The sequence below is a fragment of the Struthio camelus genome, chromosome 1, assembly GCF_040807025.1.
Source record: "Struthio camelus isolate bStrCam1 chromosome 1, bStrCam1.hap1, whole genome shotgun sequence".
Lineage (NCBI taxonomy): Eukaryota > Metazoa > Chordata > Aves > Struthioniformes > Struthionidae > Struthio > Struthio camelus.
In genome coordinates, this window is record NC_090942.1 from 123,000,711 (window position 1) to 123,023,463 (window position 22,753).

At 40.6% G+C, this 22,753-nt stretch overlaps 1 protein-coding gene across 3 annotated transcripts in view; it reads right to left on the reverse strand.

The window, feature by feature from the left end:
- Positions 1-22,753, reverse strand: part of ERG (ETS transcription factor ERG) — a 148,644-nt gene that overhangs the window by 86,206 nt on the left and 39,685 nt on the right. For all 3 annotated transcript variants that reach the window (XM_068914013.1, XM_068914046.1, XM_068914023.1), the window contains exon 2: positions 22,443-22,530. In XM_068914013.1, the coding sequence (XP_068770114.1) occupies positions 22,443-22,481 (39 nt within the window). In that variant the 5' untranslated portion in view covers positions 22,482-22,530. The remainder of the gene's footprint in view (positions 1-22,442; positions 22,531-22,753) is intronic.

Consider the following 22,753-nt stretch of genomic DNA (forward strand, 5'->3'; position numbering starts at 1 on the left):
TGAATGATTTGTCACTTTTTTCTTTCTTTAAATAAAAACTAATCAGAAAACATTTCTTACAGAGTGTTTTTTTTTTCCAAATGTAAACATATGGATTGGATATAAAAGCATTTGAATGCTTCACTCTACTAACATACAGAGTAATGTAGCCAACAGACTATTTGAAAATGGGTTGCTCATTTGCTACCTAAAAAAGAAAATCATTAAAAATGGATATCAGCTTAAATGAAAGTGGTGTAATAACAGACTCTTTCCCTTCTTTTAAGCCCCTCTACCAAATTGTTTCTCATGCTCATACCAGTGAAATATTTTAGGAAATCCTGTCAGAACTTTTCTTTAGAGGAGGGAGAAGGACAATGGGTAAGTTAATAGGTTTATACCCACACACATGTGAAGCTGATCTTTGACTCTCATATCCAACTAAATGTTTCCCCGAAATCGTTTGCCCGTCACAGATGAAATAATGTTCTTACGTTATAACCAAGTGCAGAGTGAGACAGATAGAAAAGCTGCTACCCCCAGTCAAGTCTGTCAGATTTCTGGCTGTAGAATGACTTTTCCTGTGTCTGCAATGCCAAAACCAGGAATACTAACAATACTGCTGCTACAGACAGCACTTCCAAAATTAACTTCTCATTAAAATAAGTTTATCATCTCACTCAAAATAGTATAAATACTCTATATCTAAATTGCATGAAAGTATATAACAGTGGGACTACACATTATCTGAACCTCCCCTAGGAGAACGGCAGCCTGCTTTGCTCATCAAGATCACCAGGAATATCTAGTAAAGCACCTGAAATCACAAGTGCACTGCCCAGCTTCCTGGAAAAAATGTTTTCAGAGACACGCTCTCTTCCACACAACTTCACCCATGACGTCATGGCCCACATTTTTAACGTTTTTCAGCACAGACTCTCAGAAAAGGCTAGCTGATGCAGGGGAAAGTCCTGGGTTATCAGATCCCAGACTTTACATCAAACCTATCTTGGAGAGCCTCTAGTTAAGGCTTGCAGTTATAAGATCATGAGAGTTTACGCATCTTAAAGACCAAACTAGCTACCGTTTCATTTCTTCACTGCAAAGATTTCCCTCTGACAGACTGCTATGTTCGTAATGCTGCTGGACTCTGGGCCAAATCCTGTGGCTCTGACTTCAGTAAACACCCTACAGATTTTAAGGACTTTGACTGCATGAGAAGGGAGTTTGCTTGCAAAAACTTTCACAGGAATAATCTCTGATTTTATCTGACTTCAAGTGATGACAGAAAGTTGTGATTTACCTTAGGAATTTTGCTTGCTGTCTGTTTGTTTGTAGTTTATGTACTTACTAGCAACTCTGCTTGTGCTACTTTCTTAATTTACGCTCATAATATCCACATGAAGGAGGAAAATATTGTTACCTCCTTTGTTGCTGGTGAAACGCTATCTCCACTCCCCAGACAGAGACCAAACCACAGGGAGACTTAATGCTGTGCTCACGATCGCACAAAAAAAATCCATCATGAGGCAGACAGCTAGATGCAGATTGCCTGTGCTCCAAGGCAGTATCCCACATCTAGTTTAACCTACCGCATCTATCTGAAGATGAACAAACAGAGGCCACCTTAGACGTTACCTCCTCCTGGTCTTGGCTATAAGGGTAAGTCAAGGAAAAGGCTGTTCTTCTTTCTGTCCTCTTGTGGAGAGAGGCGTGTGGGGCCTGCACAGATAGTGACCTACTGGTCGGCGAAAGGCTCAGTGAGATCAGAGGGCAGCAGGGCGAGAAGCGAAGAGGGGCCGTTCTGGTGCCCCTTCAGGGCTCTGTCTCTGATGGCTGTTTCAAAATTTGTTACAAACTGGGAAATCAGATGAAAGCGGCTTTTGAATGTCAGCAAGGCTTCAGAAGTGAAAAATACACAGATGGGGCTGAAAATTACGTAGACAGCCAGTTTTGCCATGAGTAAAAATCACAGCAACTTTACAGACACCAATGAAGCCAAAATGTTACTTTATTCCCACTGAAGACCTGGCCTCCCATGACCAATGTCATCAAAAATACTGACATTTTGCAAAGCTGTTCCAGTTTTTGAGAAGAGCTGCAGACTCCAATTACCATTGAATGGTTGCCATGATTTACCCCAGAACTGGCTCCATTTCAGTGATGAGTGAAATAACTCCTATAAAAATAGTTTGAAAAGCACTCAGGGATTCCTTCAGGATAAAAGCTGCAGTATAAATTTAAGTTATTCACCATATGGTGCAAATAGCTGAGAATGTTATGCCTCCTTGTCAGCAAAAACTGAAATCTTCAAGAGGCATATGGATACTAGTTAGGAATGATACCATCAGCTTGGGTAATAAGGTTGTAAATTTTAAAAGAACGTCATTCTGGGGCGGGAGAAGAGTAAGGATTAGTGTATACTTTATTTTTGGTGGGTACTTAATTAAGTGTGTACTTAATTTGTACTTGGCAGAGCCAAACATAGACAAAGCATTAAAGCAAAATATTACACTACACCCTCAAAACTACAGGACTAAATATGCTTTTAAAAATTACCTGTAATCCTACAAGTGCTGGAGAAAGGAAAATTACTGTACAGAAGTGAATTGCATAACTTTAAAAACATCACAGTCCCATGAGGTCAAGAACTACTTTTTTCATTCCCACTCTCCTACAAACCATAAAATACACAATTTACTAATTTTTAAATCCAAACTGCTAATCCCTGTATCTTTGATACCTTTAACTGCATACTAAATCTATCTAAGACAGCAGTTTGAAATGTATTTGGTAGGATTTTTTTTTCCACATGATCCATTGTTACTAATGAAGCTAGCACTTGCTTTTTCTTTTAAATATAAGGACTCTTCAAACCTGTGAATACATCTTTCTGCTACAGAATCAAGAATCAGCCATGTATGTAAGTCCTTTAGTGGGATTCCCTTTGCCTAATCCTACCCTAAAGCTAGGCATCTAGGCTAAACTAGTTGCTTAGGCTTCTTTGAAATCTACCTTAAAACGGGGTTAATTGGATATGCCAATCTTTCTATTTGCTGTAAAGATAGATTTAGCTTTCAGACAACTAAAGTTAAATGAGATGGATCTTGTCCCTAGTGGCATAAAATAATGAAGAAATGGCGTTTAAGTTAAAGAGGGTTTCACAGACCACACCCATGCTCCATTACAGACCGGACCTTCCATCAGGAAGACATAGGAGTAATGGGAAATGATAAGGCACAAAACATTTCCTACAGAATGGATGGTACCAGGCAATCAGTTACAGCCACACTACCTCACTGATTTGAATAAATTCAAAGAGCACTGGTATTTCACTGACATATGTGCAGCTGGACTTAGTACTGTCTGCATAAACTGATACTAATGGAAACTCTGAAAGAAATATGTGGCAACTGTCTTATGTAGTTTTCCAATAAAAGACATATGTGGGAGCATGGAAGAGCTCAGAAAATAGTAAAAATGGTCATCAGTATAACCATTTTAAATCCATCTCAGCTCAAGGACAACTAGAAGTTGTCCAAAGCAGACAGCAGGTTATTTACTGCTGGTTTTAACCCCGTTCCCAAAGAACAAAAAGTTGTCCACACCTCAGATAACACCCATGTATGGATATTAATACTGGCGGTCTCCTCTGTTAAGGAGAATGCTTTCTAGAGGGACAGAGACCAAACTATTCTTTCATCTTTCGAATGGACTTTCAAGGCCATGACTGAAGGCACTGACATGATGTCCTGCTCCATGTCATTTCCCAGGCAAAGGGATCACCGGTCACCATGGCCTGGGGTCCCTTCAGAGTGCCCAATCCACACACTAATAAAAGCATGAAACTCAAGCAGAAACTTCATACAGCATCCCATAGGAACCACAGATTAACCTTGAAGTCACTAAAAGCATTTTTCCAAGGAGACCACTTGAGAAGGTGGCCAGTGCCTTTTGTGTTATAACCTAAGAAAAAATGAAATTGCATGGACCTGGGGAGGGCTTTAGAGTAGATTACTAACAGGCCACTGAGCACCAACTCTTTCAAACTTTTTTTTCACATTCTATTTCTCCGTTCCTGAAACCGTTCAACTTTTTTGACTTCTCTTAATACAAAACAAAGTCCAAAAATGAACATTTTTATACTGTAACTGTCAGCCAGCTAAAGATATTTCATACAGACATCTCAGAAAAAAACACTGATAAACTCTGTACCAAAATCAACAGCAGCAGCACTAAAAATTATTCTGTGGAGAAAAAGTACCAGGAAAAGCACTAATCCCGTACCCATCTCAGTCACCAAGTTCATTCACAAGCACAGAGGTCCATGATAGTAGCAACAACAGCAGATGTCTTATTAATTATCATCACTGTCATTTGTCAGCAACTGCACAAGGTGGACCAGTGGTTGGTCAAGACAGAATAAAACTGTACTAGAAGCTCAAGACTTTCTGCAGAATAATTTTCAGAGAGGATCAGTGGCCCAAGTTGTTTCCTACCTATATTTCTCCTTCGTATACCTTTCCATGTTTATCTGTCATAACATTGTGCTTTCTACCTGGCTTGGTGAAACATTTCCTTTGGCATGTCTTTAATAACTTAAAAAATACATAAAAGTATATATATATTTATATCATCTGCAATCAAACTGAGGCCTCGCTTCCTGTTTTTCAGCTCGTTACTAAATGTATTAAACAATGCCAGATCTAGGATGCAATTTGAGACATCCTGCAACAGATCTTGGATGGATGGCAGGCTGAAAAGTGAACGTCTATTATTATTTATTTTCTCTTTCTTATCAATTTTTAACAGGTGCCTGAATGTCAGTTTTTCCCTTGGCTAAAAAGCTTTTACAAGATTTTTTTTTTAAATAACCTGTTCTTCCAACTGCATTATGCATTCTAAAAAGTCTGGTACAACAAGACTTCCAAATTTCCTTTAGAAAACTCATCACATTTTGTCTCTTTCATATCACTGATCTAGGGGGGAATATTTTTAACTTTGCCATTGCTTATTACTGTGACCATTTAGGTGTTACTTTTGCCTTGCAGTAAGACCTGGAGGTGCTTCTCAGCATTGCTGCAGTGTTTATTTTTAAAAATAAGTACAAAGACTGTCACTTTCAAGTTCTCTGCTTCACGGAAGTGCCTACATTTTTGCTGTTAGCAGCTCAGTCGCTTCATTCTTAAGGCCTTTCACAACCTCTGGATTACTACCATCAGGTCTGGTTGACTTGTTTCTATTTAATTTATCAGTTTGTTCCAGCACCTCCTCTGTTGATCCTGGCAATGGAAGCAAAATGTTTTAAGGTCGCCTCTAGAGTAGATATCCAAAGCAAGTCACAAACACATCCCTAAAAAAAATCCCCGTTTCAGCAGCCAGAATTACAGATTACAGACTGGTTTGTGGATGCAAGCCATAGGAAACCGAAAGGGAGATTCAAATAACTCAGGTCTTTCTGCTGTTCAATGCATGGTATCATGTCAATCTCTTTATAATTATCACAATCTGTAGCATATTTTTTTCCCCAACTGTAAACATATATGTGCTTTATTCAATTAAGGCGGTTGCTGTCAGCTCCCACCTGCGTGGCTATGCGTGTGGGTGATGTGTGTGCACGCACACACATTCCAGCTGCTGGCTCTGAGCACAACGAGCTATAGTTGAAAGATGAATTCGACCCACACCGTAGGCGAACACTAGATTATGTGGCTATCATCGCTATCTGGGTGTCACCCCAAAAGCCCATACCTCAGGCAACATTCACGCTAATTCAGCCACAAATTGTTCTCGTTGAGTAATTCTTGCATTGAGCCTGACCTGCTTACGCACGTAACCACCTCCTGACCTGAAAATCTAGGAAACAAGAGCAAGCCATCCTGAAGAACAGACTGCACTGGGGATCTCTCAGCTTAAATAAAGATCAGCAGCAGCCAGGAGACAGACAAAACCCACGGGGTGCTGACCTCTTTACGGCATCCCAGTCCTTCCTCCCCCTAGCTGCGGTTTTATTAGCTCTTGCAAGAGGATCTGCGTGCAGCAGCCAGCACGGGCCGGCTAGCTTACACGTGCACTGCGCCATGCACACTTCCCAACCCTGCTGTGGCAGGAATTTTAGAGGAATGACAGCATTATATTTATACATCGCCCGCCAGGGGTCTGCAAAGGCTTTGCTAATTCTGGACACCTGTAAAGCGGCAGAGAGATGGGCAGTGAGGGCAACGGATACGAGCGGGAAGAGGCAGTGCAGCATGGCTCGAAGAAGGGAAAGGCATTAGCCAGAAAAAAGAGCAATGCCAGCCAGAGACATGTGTGATGGGAACAAGAGAAAGCGCTGTCTTCATTCGCTGTGGAACAGATTCTGAAATCTTTCAATACTAGCCCCAAACCTCATTAAATGTAGGGTTCATTTTGGAGCCCAGCATTGCCTTACCAGTGCCTGCATGACCAGGTCCTTGCTCTTGTTGATGGGGCTGTGCTTCATCCCACCAGAGGGGCAGTGGGTCTGGACACAATCCAGGCAAAACGCAAGGATAAACCCCAGACTATACAAAACTGTATTTTTGGCTCTCTTCCACCCTGAGCGCAATAAACTGAACACAGCAAAACAAAGGTGGGGGAGGATCAAATCTGTGCTGAAGCAAACAAACAAAAATGCTTTCCCAAAGCCTGCCTAATAGATTTAATATGATTATTTTTTGGAAGCTCTCAATCATTTTAGTTTGGCATTAATATAAATCAAATAATCCCTTGATCCAGAGAAGGCACTGACGAGACTCAGTCAAAGCTCCAGAAGGGATGTGCTCCTTAACTTGGAAAGTTGGCAGATGATTTAATTTTGTTAGCAAATTTGACAGTGTCGTAGGAATTTTCCAAAATCAAAGAGCCCTTTCATAGGCTTCTCTACCCAATACTTAATCCAGCGTCTAAGAATAACATTCAGCCCTCATTAATTAATGATATCAGTCCGAATAATGTCAAATTGCCTCAGAGACCTTGCTGGGATGGATGAATCACACACGGCTGGCTCCAAGGCTCTTACTCTGACAAACTGCACTGCATGATGATGGGCTGCTTTGCCGTGAAAGCTTTTGGCCACCGAGTCCTGTCAGCTTTCGGCCTAACTCTATTTAACATATGTGCTAAGCGCATATGCAACTGCGAGGGGCAACTGCGAGGTTAAAAGGTGCCTGCACAAGAGCACAGATAACACTGACCGGCTGCAGACCAGAAGCAGACGGGCCACGGGCCAGCTCGTCTGCTGCCAGGGTGGCGACAAGCACCCCAGGCAAGAAGAGCTGCTAAGCCCGAATCTGGGCACAGCAGCTGGCCTGGTGGGAAGGGGACATGTTATCCAAAATGCTAGCTTCACATCAGCCACGGCCAGCTAGCCTCTGACCACCAAGGTGGTACAATTCACATGCTCAATTCATCTTTCAGTGAATTTGCTCCTTTGCCCAGTCTGCTCAGCTGCTCATCTTTGCTAGGAGACTGTCTTACTCTCTGGTTGCCACAATATGCCTAAGCAGTGGGGTGGGTTAGCTCAGCCACAACACCTCACAGACATGCCCCGGCTGTGTCCAGGACCTCAGCTGGCCTGTTCACAGCGAGCTTGGATATCTCTGCAGAGCTGTATCAGAAAACATTTTATTTTTTCAGTCTAGTTAGGTGGTGTTGCATCTTCTCATGTACCTTGTGCAACAGAAGCAAGGAAGAACTGCAGCAATCCATTAATTTTTGAGATTCATAGCACGCACTCAAGATCGTACACAGTGATGAAATGCCACCGAGAAATCTACATCTATCTACACGGGACATAATATTCCAACACGAGAAGAGATGCACTGGCAATCTCTATAAATTTACAATTTTACTGAAGCTGTAATTGAAAACTTCCAGACTGCTTCCAAAGTGTACTGTGCTGAATATTGACATAAAATTGCTTTGTTTCTATTTGCAACATAATCACAAATCTACTCTTCAAGTTTTCACGTATGCAGATCTTCTGCTTCCTGTGATAGCTGAAAGTGCAGTGACCTCTTCTTATCTACCACTGACGATTATGAGGTTAGTAACATTTGAATAACACAGTCTTTTTATGTAAATGTTGCATTCCTGAGCCCTCATGAAAAATTTACAGGCAAGACCAACAACCGCACTGTTTAATGCATTCAAATAAATGTTTATTCACAGATGCTCTCCCTTTTCCTTCGCAGTGACCACTGCTAGTCAATCATGCACATTTTCTCCTATTGCTGCGCCCTGATTTCCTATCGGAGGCCCTGATCCTGCCATGAGTGAGCCTGACACCACAGCACAGTGCTGAACTGAAGTCTTCAAGCTCGGCATAAACACACATGTGGCATTGGTTGTGGGATCCCGCTCACAGAGGCAAAGTGTCAGAGAGACAAAGCTGGGACTTGTCTTTTTTGCTTAGTGTTTGTTTATATACTGCACACTTTATGCCCAGTAACATGAAGCCATCAGTTTCACGTTACAAATATACTATAACTGCCGTAAGTAATTTATTTTTCTACTGTGTCTGGGAAAGTAAATTTGGGATTTTTTTTTTAAATCTTATTTGCTGCTGATCTATTTCGATTGTCACTCCAAATATATACATTTTTCATTATGAATAAGCACCATTTTGATGTGATACCCAAAGCTTTGAAAGCGTTTGACCCTTAGGGATGGGGCCTTGAGAAAGGCCCATCAGACTTTGGAGACCCCGTCCTGAAACAATTTTCAGTTCAGTAGGACTGTCTTGAGAACAGTTTGAATGTGCTATTTTCCCTAAGGCATTTTGGTTCTAAAACTGATTGACAAGTCTCACATACGTATATTTGTGTTTGGAAGAGGCACTGGCAAATGAATACGTGAGAAGCACTAAACCCAGAGTTAGTCATTTTACACAAGCATTCTGAAAAATTACACTCATGATTTCATTTGAAAAATCTGGTAACGTTAATTTCACCACTGAAATATGATTTCTTTTAAAAGCCTTTTCCTCCATGGTCCTTGCCATAGGATCCACCCCAACATCTGGATAACAGAATCCGTGCTGACAGACTAACGCACATGTGGAGGAGTGTGTCTGCTACTTTGCTGCTTCTCAGGACAGACACACTGTCTCTCTTCCCATCTCCATGTCCCCTCCTTTTCTTTTCTGTTCTTTTCCTTTTTTTTCCCCCCTTAATAAGGCTGCATATGTCTTCCAGCTCTCTGCGGTGAATGTGACCAGTATACAATATTGCATTGCATCTACACAGAACGTCTGGCTTAGGTGATACCAAGTGGTTACTGCCCAGGCTATGAATGTTTGCTAGGTTATTAACCGGCACATCTGGCTCTCTCCCTAGGAGGGTGAGTTCTGCAGTGCCCCAGGAATTTCTTTCATACACCACTTTTATTAGCTTTTCAAAAGGGTACAGATTACCACTGCAAAGGAAGATTTGGGTCATTTGCGAGGATATTGGTCCCCTACCTGTTTATCATGTTCAAAAAACAAGACCAACAGAAACTCATTATTTGATTCTTGGAATTAATCCTTCTTTGTTTTAGGACAATCTTATTGTTCTTGTATTTGACAGGTCTCTTTAACTGAAAAATGGTTTGCCATTTGTGATAGACAGATGTAAAATACGTTTCGGGAAGCCACAAAGATAACTTACTTAGTTTAAAAATACAGCTCTCAAAACTTTAATTTCTAATCTTAGTCTTCCTGCCAACCTCACTCTAACATTGCAAGAGAGAAGACAAAAGTGGTTTCAAGCTTAATCAAAAGAAAGAAGTGCATGTGTGGCTCCAGAGAGCAAATTTATCTACTCTGCCCATACATGGAAGTTATACGGGTATTACACAGGATGTGAATTTATAATGCAAGACTCATATTACTATAATTTCCCATGTGGACATCCCTACTTCAGTAATGTAAGAGTCTTTGTTTCTGGTTTTGTTTGTGTCACTTCCGAAGCAGTTTTAAGAAAACTGCTTTTGTTTTCTCCCTGAAAAAAAGCGTCCACATGGGGGAGTTACAGAGGTAGCTCTCCAATACTTTCATTCTGCTGTGCTAGTGAAGTTCAATACTCCTGGACAAAGCTCTCCCGAAGCAAAGATGAGAAAAAGGAACTTAAACACCTACCTATCCACCTACCCCAGCCCCCCTCCTTTCCAGGAGGAACTTTCCTCTAGCAGTTAGTTGCCTGAAACTGTTGCAGCAGACTTAAAATACAGAAAACATTCTCCATGTAGAGCTAAGCAAGTACAGGAAAAATAGCTTGCTGGAACTGCTATTCAGATTCTTTGGGATCCATTTGTGGCCAGGTTTTTGGAAGCTGCTGGCACTCACCAGCTTCCATTGCTCTGAGTAGGAACTGTTTGGCATTCACAGCCTTTGAAGGGCTGGTACTTCATGTAGGTGTTTAAATGGGAACTCTGCTCTCCACTAACCTTTTGCAATTTCCTTTGGCTATACTGACCATTCAAAAGTATCAGACTGTAAAGACAAACTTGTAAGCACTCACAGAAAGCGTATCTTAAAATTGTATGTGTAAATAGCGCACACTTCTCCACCCCTAAAAAAACCCAACATTCTGTGATTTCCTCGACCAAGGGGCAAAAAGTTCACAAATGTCAATAAATTCATACAATGAAAACAAAAACAAAACAAAAGTTCCTTATTATGGAAATGCAAACAGTGAAAGTTTTCAAGAATGTCACAATCTACTTCAAGATTTCTATCAAACAAAACAAAAAGTTAAAACCATCAGAAGAAATTCTGATTGCCTTTGGTTATTATCAAAATAAATGGGATGTCTAGTCAAAACTCTAAGCCATAAATTATAAAATCAAGTAAATTAAAGCCAGCGGAATATAAAGATCTTCTCACCTCCTCAGGCCTGAGTCTTCTCAAAAGCCCACTGTGGCAGCAACAGACTTGGCATTATTCAGTCAGCTCCAGTCTTAAAAATAATTGCAATTTACTTGGTCCACTAAAGTTCATGGAAATCCTTACAGAGGTTTTTATCGTGCTTGCCTATAAATTGCATTGTCTTCTTAAGGCTTCCTGTCCTGCAAACAGAGGCACTAGCACAGAGATTCAACTGAGATTGTTTTTCCCTCTCTTCTGCTGCTTTTATTTAACCAAAAAAAAAAAAAAAGAGAGAGAGAGAGAGAGAAATGGTAGAAGTTCCTTACAGGAGTTGGAAGAGGACATCTGCAGGCAATTTAGCATGAGGGTTTGTTTCTGTGTCAGCTGGCAACCCCTGGATAACTCTGTCATGTAACTTATATGCTAAAACATGATGTAGGACAACCAGTGAGATGGGTAAATATGGCAGCACATCAGTTTTATTTGATTAAGATTTATACTTTTTCAAAGGGAGCAGCCCTGCCATAAACTATGAAAGCAAATATAATCCTGCAGCTAAAGGAACATCCCACCCTGCGTCACCCCAACAGAACTGATCTTCACCAAACCCACCTTCCACTGCAGTGCATCAAAGTCTCACCTTTCCTTGTAATGCAATTTGAAGAGCAACAGAAAAGAGGATTCTTTCAGACAAGGAGGGAAATTGCTCCATTTGTTTCATGGGGAACAAGCCTTCACAGCAGTCCCCTTTTGAATCAGTAAGAATCTAGCTTATATTCCTTTAGAGACTACAGCAGCTGAACGTGGATGGGCTCATGCAAGAGAGAGGCCAAATCTTAAATCCGTGCCTTAGTTCACTACTTCCTGCCAATTTTGAAAGGATGTTCAGAAACACAGACTGGTATCTAAAGTGAGCTCTGTAGATAGCCATGCTCACAAAGTCCCCCCACTCCATGTGTTTAACTTCCTCCCAATTAGAGGAATCTAGTCAAGTGAAGAATGCTTATTCATTCTGGTTCCACTTCTGTTCTTGCATCAGATATTATATATTTTGACATTTATAGCTATGCATTTAAACTGAGGCAATGATCAGATGCAATAGTTGAAATTACTCTCCTCCCCTTTCCTCTTTGTGCGTATGCTTTGGTTTGAATTATTAGCAATTTAAAAATCAGTCTTGGAGTTAAATATTTAATGATACAATTGCTTCTGTTGCCTAAATTTGTTTAATTTGTGCTTTATTAGCATGTAATAACTGAAAGTATATTTTCTTCTGTCTGAGTTAATGATGTCTGCTCTGTTTGCCGACTGGCTGCAGTTCTGGGACAATTCTGAGGGAACTGGAAAGATTTTCTGAAGCTGTAACTAAGGAGTAGGCGGCTTCACTTAGTTTCTCTAATTGAATGAATTTGAACTCTCAATTGGCTTCCACTTCAAGCTTTAAACAATTTTTTGTTCATCCTGAGGTCATTTTGAGGGCTTCTTAGTCTAAACCTCAGGGCAGGGAAGCTCTGCTGTCCCAGATCCAGGACACGTATGCCAGCTGGGTCCCAGCCACACAGCACAGTGTGCTCTGCAGCCCTTGTCCCCCAATTTTCTCCGAAGAGGGGATCTGCAGGAGAGCACTGTAGGTCCCTGCCTGCTCACATAAACACGTTCCTTGGAAAGGTAACTTGGAGGCTGGGAGGAAGGTGGCATAGCCTGTCTTCTGCTGACAATTCAGCAAGCACTGCAACCCGAGTGCCTTCAGAGATGACCTGCGGTCCTGCCGTGCAAGTTTCTGCAGTGCACTGAGATCTAGAGACATCACCTTGGGTTTGGGACACAGCTGCTCCTGCATGGCCTGCCATCTACTCAATCTAGCCCTTGTGTGTAAAACATCATGTTGACATCATGTTATTACTTTGGAGCTGGCATGTTCAGAAAAGACTTGGGTATTCCCCTAGTTCTGTGTTAATATTAAGGATATGCCACATAAGGTGGGTTTCAGCTCATCTAAGGATGAGCTATCTAAAAGTCCTCCGATGCCTAATTTAATCTGTTACTCTAGACTCCCTCTGCAAACAGCAGAAGGACATAGGCACTTCCAAGGACAATTCACTCCTCTAAAGAGGGAGCCCAGAAACTACTTAAAATAAATACCAACCAAAAGTAGCTAAAGTTAGGCAAGGGTCTTGCCCAGTGTGTCCTCAGGCTCTCTCTAATCCTTTGCCATTTTCAAGTTCCCTCACTCAAATCTGTTTTTCCCCCTGAGGGCATGAAGCAAAGATTAGAGTGTCAGGCCCTGTGACGGAACTGTAAACATAAGACACAAAGGTAAAAAGGGCTACACATTTGGGGACCAAAAGCACTCCACTATTCCTAGCTATTCCCCTAAAGGTGGTGGCAGCAAAGTTTGGTGTATGTTCAGATTTCCGATGTATTCAAATTACCATTGATTTAAGCCAACATACTCTTTGTAAGTATGACACCTATTAAAGAAGTCTATGTGTTGCTCAGCCCTACGACTGGCTATGCTGGACACAGGAATTCTCACGTTTGCAGAATTCCTAGCACATTATTCACAGCTGTTACCTCTGCCAGATTTCTGGGTTCCTGGAAAATCTCTATATATGACCAAGGCGGTATGGACAAATAATTATGTAAGCTCATCCTGGAAGGCTCTCAGCACACCACAGATTTATCTATCTGATTTTGAGGACTATTTTGCTGAATTTGAAATAGCAGGTTAAACAGTCCTACCTAACTTTTACTGCTATGCAAGGAGGCGATAATGACTACCAGTAAGTTTATCTTTGATCCAAGCTAATCAGAGATAATATGCAATATATGATGCACATGCCAAATACTCTTTTTCAGCCTCAGCAGAAGAAAAATTGATCCTTTTTATGTTATATGGAAAGAAGAAAACACTGAAAGCAACAGAAGTGCTGGCCTAGGCATGTATGGGATATAGTAAAGTAGAACTAATGTACACTGGTTGAATTTCACTGTGTTGTAAACACAGAGGGTAACATTTGGGATTTGCAGGCTATTAGGCAGCAGAAAGCTTATGGCAGCTTTTCTGAGCAGGACCTGGTAACGAAGGAAGCAGATGCTGGAGCTTCTTGGGTACAGAGCTCAATGGAAAGAGAAACATGGTCATTTTGGGGGTGGAGGCAGCAGTGGTCCTCTGTTGATCTTTTCTGTCTTTTTCTCAGAAAAAAAGGAGAAGATGCACATTTTTTGGTGAATAAATGAAATAATTACACCAAGAAAACACCTTGCAGGTGGAATCATTTTCTCTTTATAATGAAATACACATGGCAGTACCCAAATACTGGCTACTGGTTTGAGTCAGAGCGGAAATATTTTTTTCACAATGAGGATTTGGCTTAGCTTGGGAAAGAACTAGGAATCTGAAAACTTCCTATAGAACAACAGTCAAAGACTTATGGCAAGTAATTAAATATCAAGTTGGTCGAGGTATCTAATCAAAAAGTCACAAATTTTTATGAGGTAATGTCTGTATTAATGAACTAAAGAAGGGGATTAAACAGCACAGCAGTGAAAGAGCTGATATTACACTTTTAAGTCAACTGCAGCAGGACTGGTGAAATAATCTAAAAGGGGCTTGAAGAGATTAGAAAATGGATAGAAAATAATGAAACAAGATTTCAGACTTAAGGATGATGGTTGTCAACATAAGCCTACAACAGGAGATCCAAAAAAAAAAAAAAAGAAGAGATAGGAGAGATTTTTTTGAGCAGGATATGCAGAGGAAACACCTCACCAGGCTTAGAAGCAGTTCTCCCTGTTCATGGACTGCTGGAGCAGCAGCCCTTGAAACATAGCTTTCAGTTCTGAGAGGCATTACCAGAAGGATGATGGTGTGGTGATTCGTGACCTAGCAACTAGTTAAAAGCAGGACCGGCTGCACTTGTAATGGCAATGCGAGAGGGCTGCCTCTCCCCCATCACCTGGACAGAGTGAGCAGAACTAATGTGGATGGGCTGTGGGACATGTTGGATCTCCCTTGAGTGCTCCCACTCCATCTGCCCCTCTTTGGGAAGGTCAGGAGGAGTAAAAGCAGTGTGAAATTGAAGGCCATTGGATGTGTACAGGCCAGATATACAAAGGCTGAGCACGGAGGAGAGCAGGATGGCTGAACATGAGGAAATCCTTCATGATGATGAGTTGTGTGGAATACTCTCTCAAGAAAGGTTAAGAAGTAAAGGTCGCATTGCTTGGGATCTTTACGGCCAGATCAAGGCAAAATGCAAATCCGATGTACCTTACATAGCAATCCCTGTCTTGCTGGGAGATATGCTATTTGGGCAAGGATAGTCCTGAGCAGGTGGCTCCCATAACCGATTGCTGAGGAAGGAGGAGCAGCCGTTCATACCCATGGCCCATGCCCAAGTACTGTCCTGGTGGAGCTCCCCAGGAACCCCTTCTCTCTTTTGTTTCACTACAGCCACACGCAGGAGGCACTGCCTTTGAGTTACCAAACACAGCATGGCCACTTGAGCTAACTGTATTGCTGGCTGCCCTTCCCAATGACAGCCAAGACCATGGAAGGAGGAGAAATCTGCTTTGGGGGTGGGTTTGGGAGAGCTACAGGCAGAAATCAAGCCTGTGATTTGGAATCCCACTCTGTCCCACTCAGGCTCTGGAGCTGAAAGAGAAGAGGAGAAATCTTCTTTCCAAACCTGATCCTTTTCTTCCCTGTCCCAGTCAGTCTTGTCTGTCCTTCCCCACTTCTCCTGCTCATATCTCCTGCTCACCCTCAGCTTGCCACTCTAGCCCCAGTTTCCACGGCCTTCTGTTCTATGATTTCTACCCATCAGCAGTAGAAATGTTCAAACTTTTAACTATTTGGCAGACTGCAGAAGTGACATTTGAATACATCTGATTCCATACAACAAAGGGTTAGTTTAAAACATATATATCGGCCAGGGCATTAAAAATGCATTTGGTACTCTCTAGTTTGCTCTTTCCTGCTTATGAAAAAGATAATTTTTGTTTAAAAATGGCCTCACTTAAAGACTTATCCATGCCATTAGTCCCCAGAACAATAGAGATTAAAGTCTCAAGACCATCCCCTATCAAAATAACATGCTTTTCTTTGAACATGTCATTAACACTGTTTTCCATCTGGCTGTTGGCAGCAATCTTGGATTTGCTCTGAAATGCAGAAAGTTCATCAATTATAGTACACAGAAGCCATTATCTCTCTTTTCCTTTAGCAAGGAGGTATTTGCTCAGGCGGGAAGGAGGTATAGTTCAAGAAAGGAAAAAGAAGAATGTACTTATGTAAATGCTATGGCAATCATTTGGACACAGTCCAGAATTCAACACCTTTGAGAAGTAAATCACAGTTTCTGCAAGTAAGGTGTTGAGAATCTAGTGTTCAAATACAGTAGTGATTCTAGCATTATCATGTAACTGATATATGTTGACATGGAATGGAAAAAACATATCAGATTTTAAGCCTGGCAGTCTGGGGGCCAGGTGAATGAGCAAAATAGCAGAGTACTGGCGCAGAGAAGTGTCATCCACATTCATGCTAAACTTGGTTCCTTCCTTTTATGAGAACCCAGAGTAAGCTATGACTATCATTCAAACAAGGTTTAACAACTGTGATCCAGCTAGCATAATTAGAAAGAAGCATTGTGAAATTGAAACAGCATTGTTATTCTGTCATTAAAAAGCATGGGAAAAGCTTCTAAAGTTTTGTGAGAATAATGAATGAAGTACACAGTGAGGGGTAAGCAAAGGGGATGACACTTACAGCTACTCAGCAACTGCAGCTTCATTGACTGCTGATATGCATGCTTTTCCACATTTGTCAGTGAGGGACATTTGTAATCCACAAGACGAGAGCATGCATGCAGCAATTATCATGGAGCAGCTGTCAGGCAGCAAGTTTGCAGCCTAGATAACCCGCAGCAGCTTGTTCACCTCTGTACCCTTGGGCTAAATGTACCTTTGCATAGCTAGAGGCCATTGCAGGCAAGATGTTCATTGGATCATCATTGCTTCATACCTTTAGGAGTTATTAGCCAACAACTATCATGAGTTGTTTTTCCATATTTTTTGGAGGGGAAGGGAAGCGTTATTAAATTGACTCCAGGGGTGACACACTGTGATACAGTAGTATTACATACTCCATATGGATCGCCTGCTCAGCTATGTCGCAATGTGTCAGCCATTAGCTTCCTTCACATGTGACTTTGGGCAAATCTCTTTGTATCTTTGGCTCAGATATCCATGCTCTCACTCTTAGCTGAGCTGCCAAAATCTCATTTTATAAGTAATAAAAGAAGTACTTTAGCAATGCAAGGCATCCACAAAGACTAGGCTCCTAACTTAGTCAAGACCCTAAAGACAGGTGGGAGGAAAAGCCAGGCCTTTATGAGCCAGTAAAATAGGGATAATAGTACTTCCTCCCTCCCTTCTTGTCCCCCATACCTTAATAGGTAGAGGCTGTATTGTGCATTCAAAACTCGCAGCATAATAAAGTCCTAGATCCTATTTAGAGTCTCTACAATTCCAGGAAAAACAACAGATTATATCAGACCCAGAATATGCTCCTTTATGAATAATACCAGAGAAACACAGTAAATTAGGTACACACAGCAGCGTCTCTACACTGTCACAACTTGAAATCCAACATATTCTTTGGCTGATAAAGGGGCTCAGGGATCAATATTTCCTTTGGCAATAGGGGATACTGTGCATGAAACTGTGCATGTGCCACCTTATTCACAGCCTTATTCACCTTATTCACTTAAGCGCTAAACTCTGGAGTAATTTTCAGAAATAGCTATGGAGTAACTCTTTTATTTCTTCTGAGAAATCAGATATTCCTTCACTGTAGGAGTAGTTACATTTTTCAGATTTGGTAACTTCAGTTCCACAGATTCAGAGGCAACAACCTCCTAGCTACATCCGCAAAACAAATGGGGTTGTACAGATACAGACCAGCTGAATTTGGCTCAAGGTGTCTGATGTCCTTTGAGAAACTATAAAAAATGTCCTCCATGTTTAACCTACCTGGGACAGAAAGCGTCCCTTTTTTTCAACTTCTAGAAGTTAAAAGCAGACTATACAACCTACAAGCACCTCTCGAGCTATTGCCATTCACTTGTCTCTTCAGTTATCCCAGATCTCAAGATCATCACCAAGGAACAGAAAAGCTGTTAAATATACTCAGACCAAATTTTCTGCTGGTATAAATCATCCTTGCTTCAGTGAACTATATCCATTTACTCCAGGGTAAAATCCATCCTGATAAATGTAGTCATTTCATTACCTATATAGCAGTATCTTGGCCTCTTCCTCTCTCAGTGAGGCCCAAAGGAACAGCAGTAACTCATTCCTTCCTGAAAATTGGTTCCCTAAATCCTCCCACAGTGATGACACGAACTAACTAAAGCCAGATAAACATTTGATCTTTGCAAATGAGGCTGCTGAAAGCTGAATTTAACCCTTAAAAAATAAAAGTTTTATTAAATGGTCAGTGATGGCCATTAACAATGCATACTCACTTAAAAACAAAACGTGAATCTGAGATACTATTTGCACAGTGTTTCTAGGACTATCTTATAAGAGCTAGAGTTTAATGAATAACAGAGCAACAAAAAATGCATTAAAAAATATGTGTAAATGACAATCTTGCCCATATAAAGAGAAAATCTAGTCGCTGATTTCTGGAAAACACCTTTAACCTGTCTTCTGAGTTTGATGAGATATAACTCTTGTTAAGGTGTTGTATTTAATACTAGTCTAAGCAGCTAGATTCTTATGTAGTTCCCAAACGACTTCCAAGGAACTGCCCGTTTATTCTGAAGTAAAATAATTTAGACTGGAGAGCAAAGATTCAACCTCCGGGCGGAAAGACATTCACGGAGCACCCTGTTTCGAAAGGTAGCATAAATGATGCCTTATCTGGAATTGACCCTTAATATGCCCAGTATAAGAGATCTACTTTTACTGTAAGTGAAAACTTCTGTCAGTGACAAAAAGACCTTGACACCAGAGACAAAAGTCTTCCTTAATATTATGTGTAACATCATAAATTGTATAGCTCCCTATCAAAATAACAGCCTCTTTCAGTGGCGTGGGTAGAGCAAGAGGCAAAGTCAGAGCTGGTTGCAAACAGTCCTGCTATAAACTCCTCTCCAAGTAGCAGTCTCATTAGAGCAAAACTGTTTTGGAAGAGTGAGGGAACACACAAACTTTGGTATAAACATGAGCGCCTTTTACCCGAGCCCTTTCATCCTTTGAAAGCTGCCCAAATGACTGTCCAAAAAGAATTTGTTTGTTCTAATTAGAGTTTACTGGATAGCAAGAATCCATTGGTCTTGCTTTAAATCACATAAACACTTCTTTTCTTAGCAGTCTGCCATTACTCCAAATCCATGTTACTATTTTGAGCCTTTAGCTGTAGCAAGCCCTATTAAACCAGGGCCCTCATCCTGCAAACAGCTGGGCACACACTCAATTTTATCAATGCGGGCCATCTTATTTTAGTGGGTCAGCCCACTCACAGGCACTAAACACGTGGAACTGCTTGAAGATCAGGGCCATAATTCTCCACATTTTGTTGAACTGAAACCAGAGATCTGAATATAAGAATATCCTCATTCTTTTTCCTGTCTACATCAAATGTTTCTGTCCATTATGTTTGATTCAGGTGAAACTACACATTCAGGAGCAATAGGAAAACAAAAAAACTGTTCACCATACCAATTATGAATGCTCTATCCAAGCTGGAAAAAGTAAAGCTTAATCTTTACTAGGTATGGAATGAAGCTGCCCAATCAAAATGTGGTCACACCTTAATATTTTCAAAACGTTCCTAAAATTGGACGGGGTCTGGTCTTTGGAATCAGGCTCTTCTCATTTCTCATTGGAATCAGGCTCTTCTCATTTCTCATTCTGAAACGAGGCGCAAGATCTGTGAGACTGACTACTCTTTCTTCTGGTGGCGGGAAAGGCTGTTTTCAAAACAGCACACAGGAAAACTCACACAATGCAAATGAAATCACCCTTACTGCAAGAAGATGTCTATGAATATTCATATTGGCCACATTCATTTGTCTTCCGCATTAATTTTCTGCACATGTTCAGGCTGTCAAATCTTAATAATTCAGACAGTCCTAGAAAGTGATCTTCAAAGTCACAGCTCTCGATGCACATGAACAAGGCTGGGCCCACTTATTCAAGGAAAGAAAAGAAATATATCATGTGATTTACCTGATGAATTACAGTTGGAGAAAACCATATCAAGGATAACTATAATGAACCCAATGTGCCTCTTCCCCATCATCACAGCAAATCACCACAGACAGAAAAGACTGTCACACCAGATAGTCTTTCCCATTGTCCATGCATGGGACATGCATTCTTATGGCTTATTTTCAAGCATGTAGTTAAGCCCACTTTTAAAGCCTAAATGAACAGAGTATCTATGGTACCTTTATACCAAAGTAAATTCCTTGATTACACTAACAGAAATTGGAAGGATTTTATTTATTTGACTAGTTTTACCATCCCAAACACAGTAGGAAAATAGTTAAAGTATTTGCCTCCCTCACTCCCTTTTTTAACGTAATAGCAACTTCTGCATGTTGTACTACTGCAGAAAGACTCCTACAGGGTTCCTTGAACATATCATGACAGAGATTTTTATGCAGCTCCTCTACGCTAACAGAAAAAAATAAAAACATTGCACATATACAGTAGATGTTATTGAAAATGCTGCTAGATATGCAATTTTCTTAGGATTGATCCATATTTAGCCTAGCAAACTCCTAACACCTGTTCCTAGGATGTCACACTGTGCTTGCTTTTTGTCTAAGTCATGAGGGAAAGATGACTGACTCCTCCTGGCAGCTTATCAGAACTGCTCCCTATTAGACTTGCTGCAAAAAGACGCACACTTATGGAGCTTGCCCTCTCCAATGCTAACTCCTTTGGTCCAAAACTCTCTTTCAGATGCTGGTTTTGGCGGAAAGCATGAAACCGAGTTCTTCTTCATATTGCTTTTTGCTCTGTGGACACTCAGAGAGCTTGAAGACTTATTACATGCCCTTAAAATTTTTGGATTGTTACTATTTTGATTCTAGGTGACTAGACACATTGAGGGGAGGTTTGTTTTTTGAAGATGTCTTTATGCTCATTCCATAAAAACAACAGAGCACCACAAGCCTGGAAAGTGTTGGGTTTCAGAAAATTTGAAGGGAGGGAATGGAGGAGCTCTTAAATCCTTGTCTGTCATTCTAGTATCTAAACACAATCCAAAAATCCTGTAGTGAGTTATATAGAGAGGCTCTTTCATTCAGTACCTTTCTACAGGAAGGGTGAGTTACTTAAAAGAATATTTCAGTTTTATTCAATTAAAAATAAGTTGAAAAATGAAGTTTTTTTTATAGGCAGTTACTGACTGGTAGATAGCAGTTGATCGAGAAGAAACTCCATGAAAGATGTTGTAGAAAGATAAGTTCAGGGAAAGATAGAAAGACAGATAAATAGAAAGATAGAAAGAAAAAAAACGAGAGCTTTTCACTTACAGTCTGCCTAGGGTGGCTGATCTATTTCTTTGATTACAGCAATCTTATTAAATCAGCAGTTTAATGGTTAAAAGCTGATTTAAAGTTAACAAACCATTTTCAGAAGGGAGGACCCATGTCAATGATAAACACTCAGTTTCATATGAGCTGTAGAAAAGGATCAGTTGGCTTTTCACACCTATGACATTGCTATATGAGTGTCTTTATTTTCTGAAAAAGAATTACTGTTCTTTCTTTAGAAGATAATCTGGGATTTATCATTTCCAAAGCAGCCAGGAAACCCTTTCCAAACAAAACCTGTAGATGATATAATAGTGAGGCAAAAATAGTGTATCCCCCACACCAGTCAGTTTGTGAGGCTCACATGCTGCTGTATATGTGCAATATCCAAAACTGTGTTATTCTTAATGTTACATCATCAGCTACGCCTGGTAAGTCTAGCAGGTTCCTATCTTTCAGGGACAGAAGGATAAAAAAAAAAATTGACTCTAACAACGAAGCTGAAAACGTGGTACAACACCTTCTGAAATGTAGCTAAACAATGCTGTTTTTAAGGTCTTAACAGTTCAATGTCTATAGTCCTAAGATTTACATGAAAGTAAGCATTGAATCTTTTCAAAGGGATTTTTGTTTTGCTTTGAATTTTTATATTATGCTCATTTTCCTTCTACTGAAGTAAATTCAGTGTTTGCCCCTGACTTCCAAGGAGCAGAACTGGGAATATATGAATTCAGCATTTCAGGTAGATAAATTTATTAAGCACGCTAAATATTAAAGGACAATCAAGGTTTTCTAGTTTAAGAGGGATTATCCTCAAAATATCCATATACATTAAACACATCAGAAGAGGTGTCAACAACAAAGACCGCACGACTGACTCATACAGTAACGTATAAATATCGAGGAGTAAAAAAGCCAGTGCTGTACAGCAACAAAAATTTATAAACATACAACAAACCTGCAATATGCACACACACTTTTTAATTTTATCACTCTCAAAACATCTGAAGACTCACAGTAAACAGGAAACTAACCTTGATGTGAGCTGCTGGATCTGGGACAGTCTGAATCATGTCCTTTAACAGGTCAACGTGTTTACCAGAAGCTCAGACCCCAAGGCAGCTGCATAATCAAAGAAACAAAAGTCATACGTTTATATTTTTAAGGTTTATTTTCAATAGAAATCTCTCATCTTTTTATAGACAGAAAATCATCTTTCCTTCCCCAGACCTCCTCAAGAAGCAGTATAGCTGAAGCTCTAAGACATTTTTTTTTCCCATGGAGTCTGTTAGGGTACATTTCACTCAGCTGGCCCCGAATTTCTCATGGAAAATTGATATCTGTC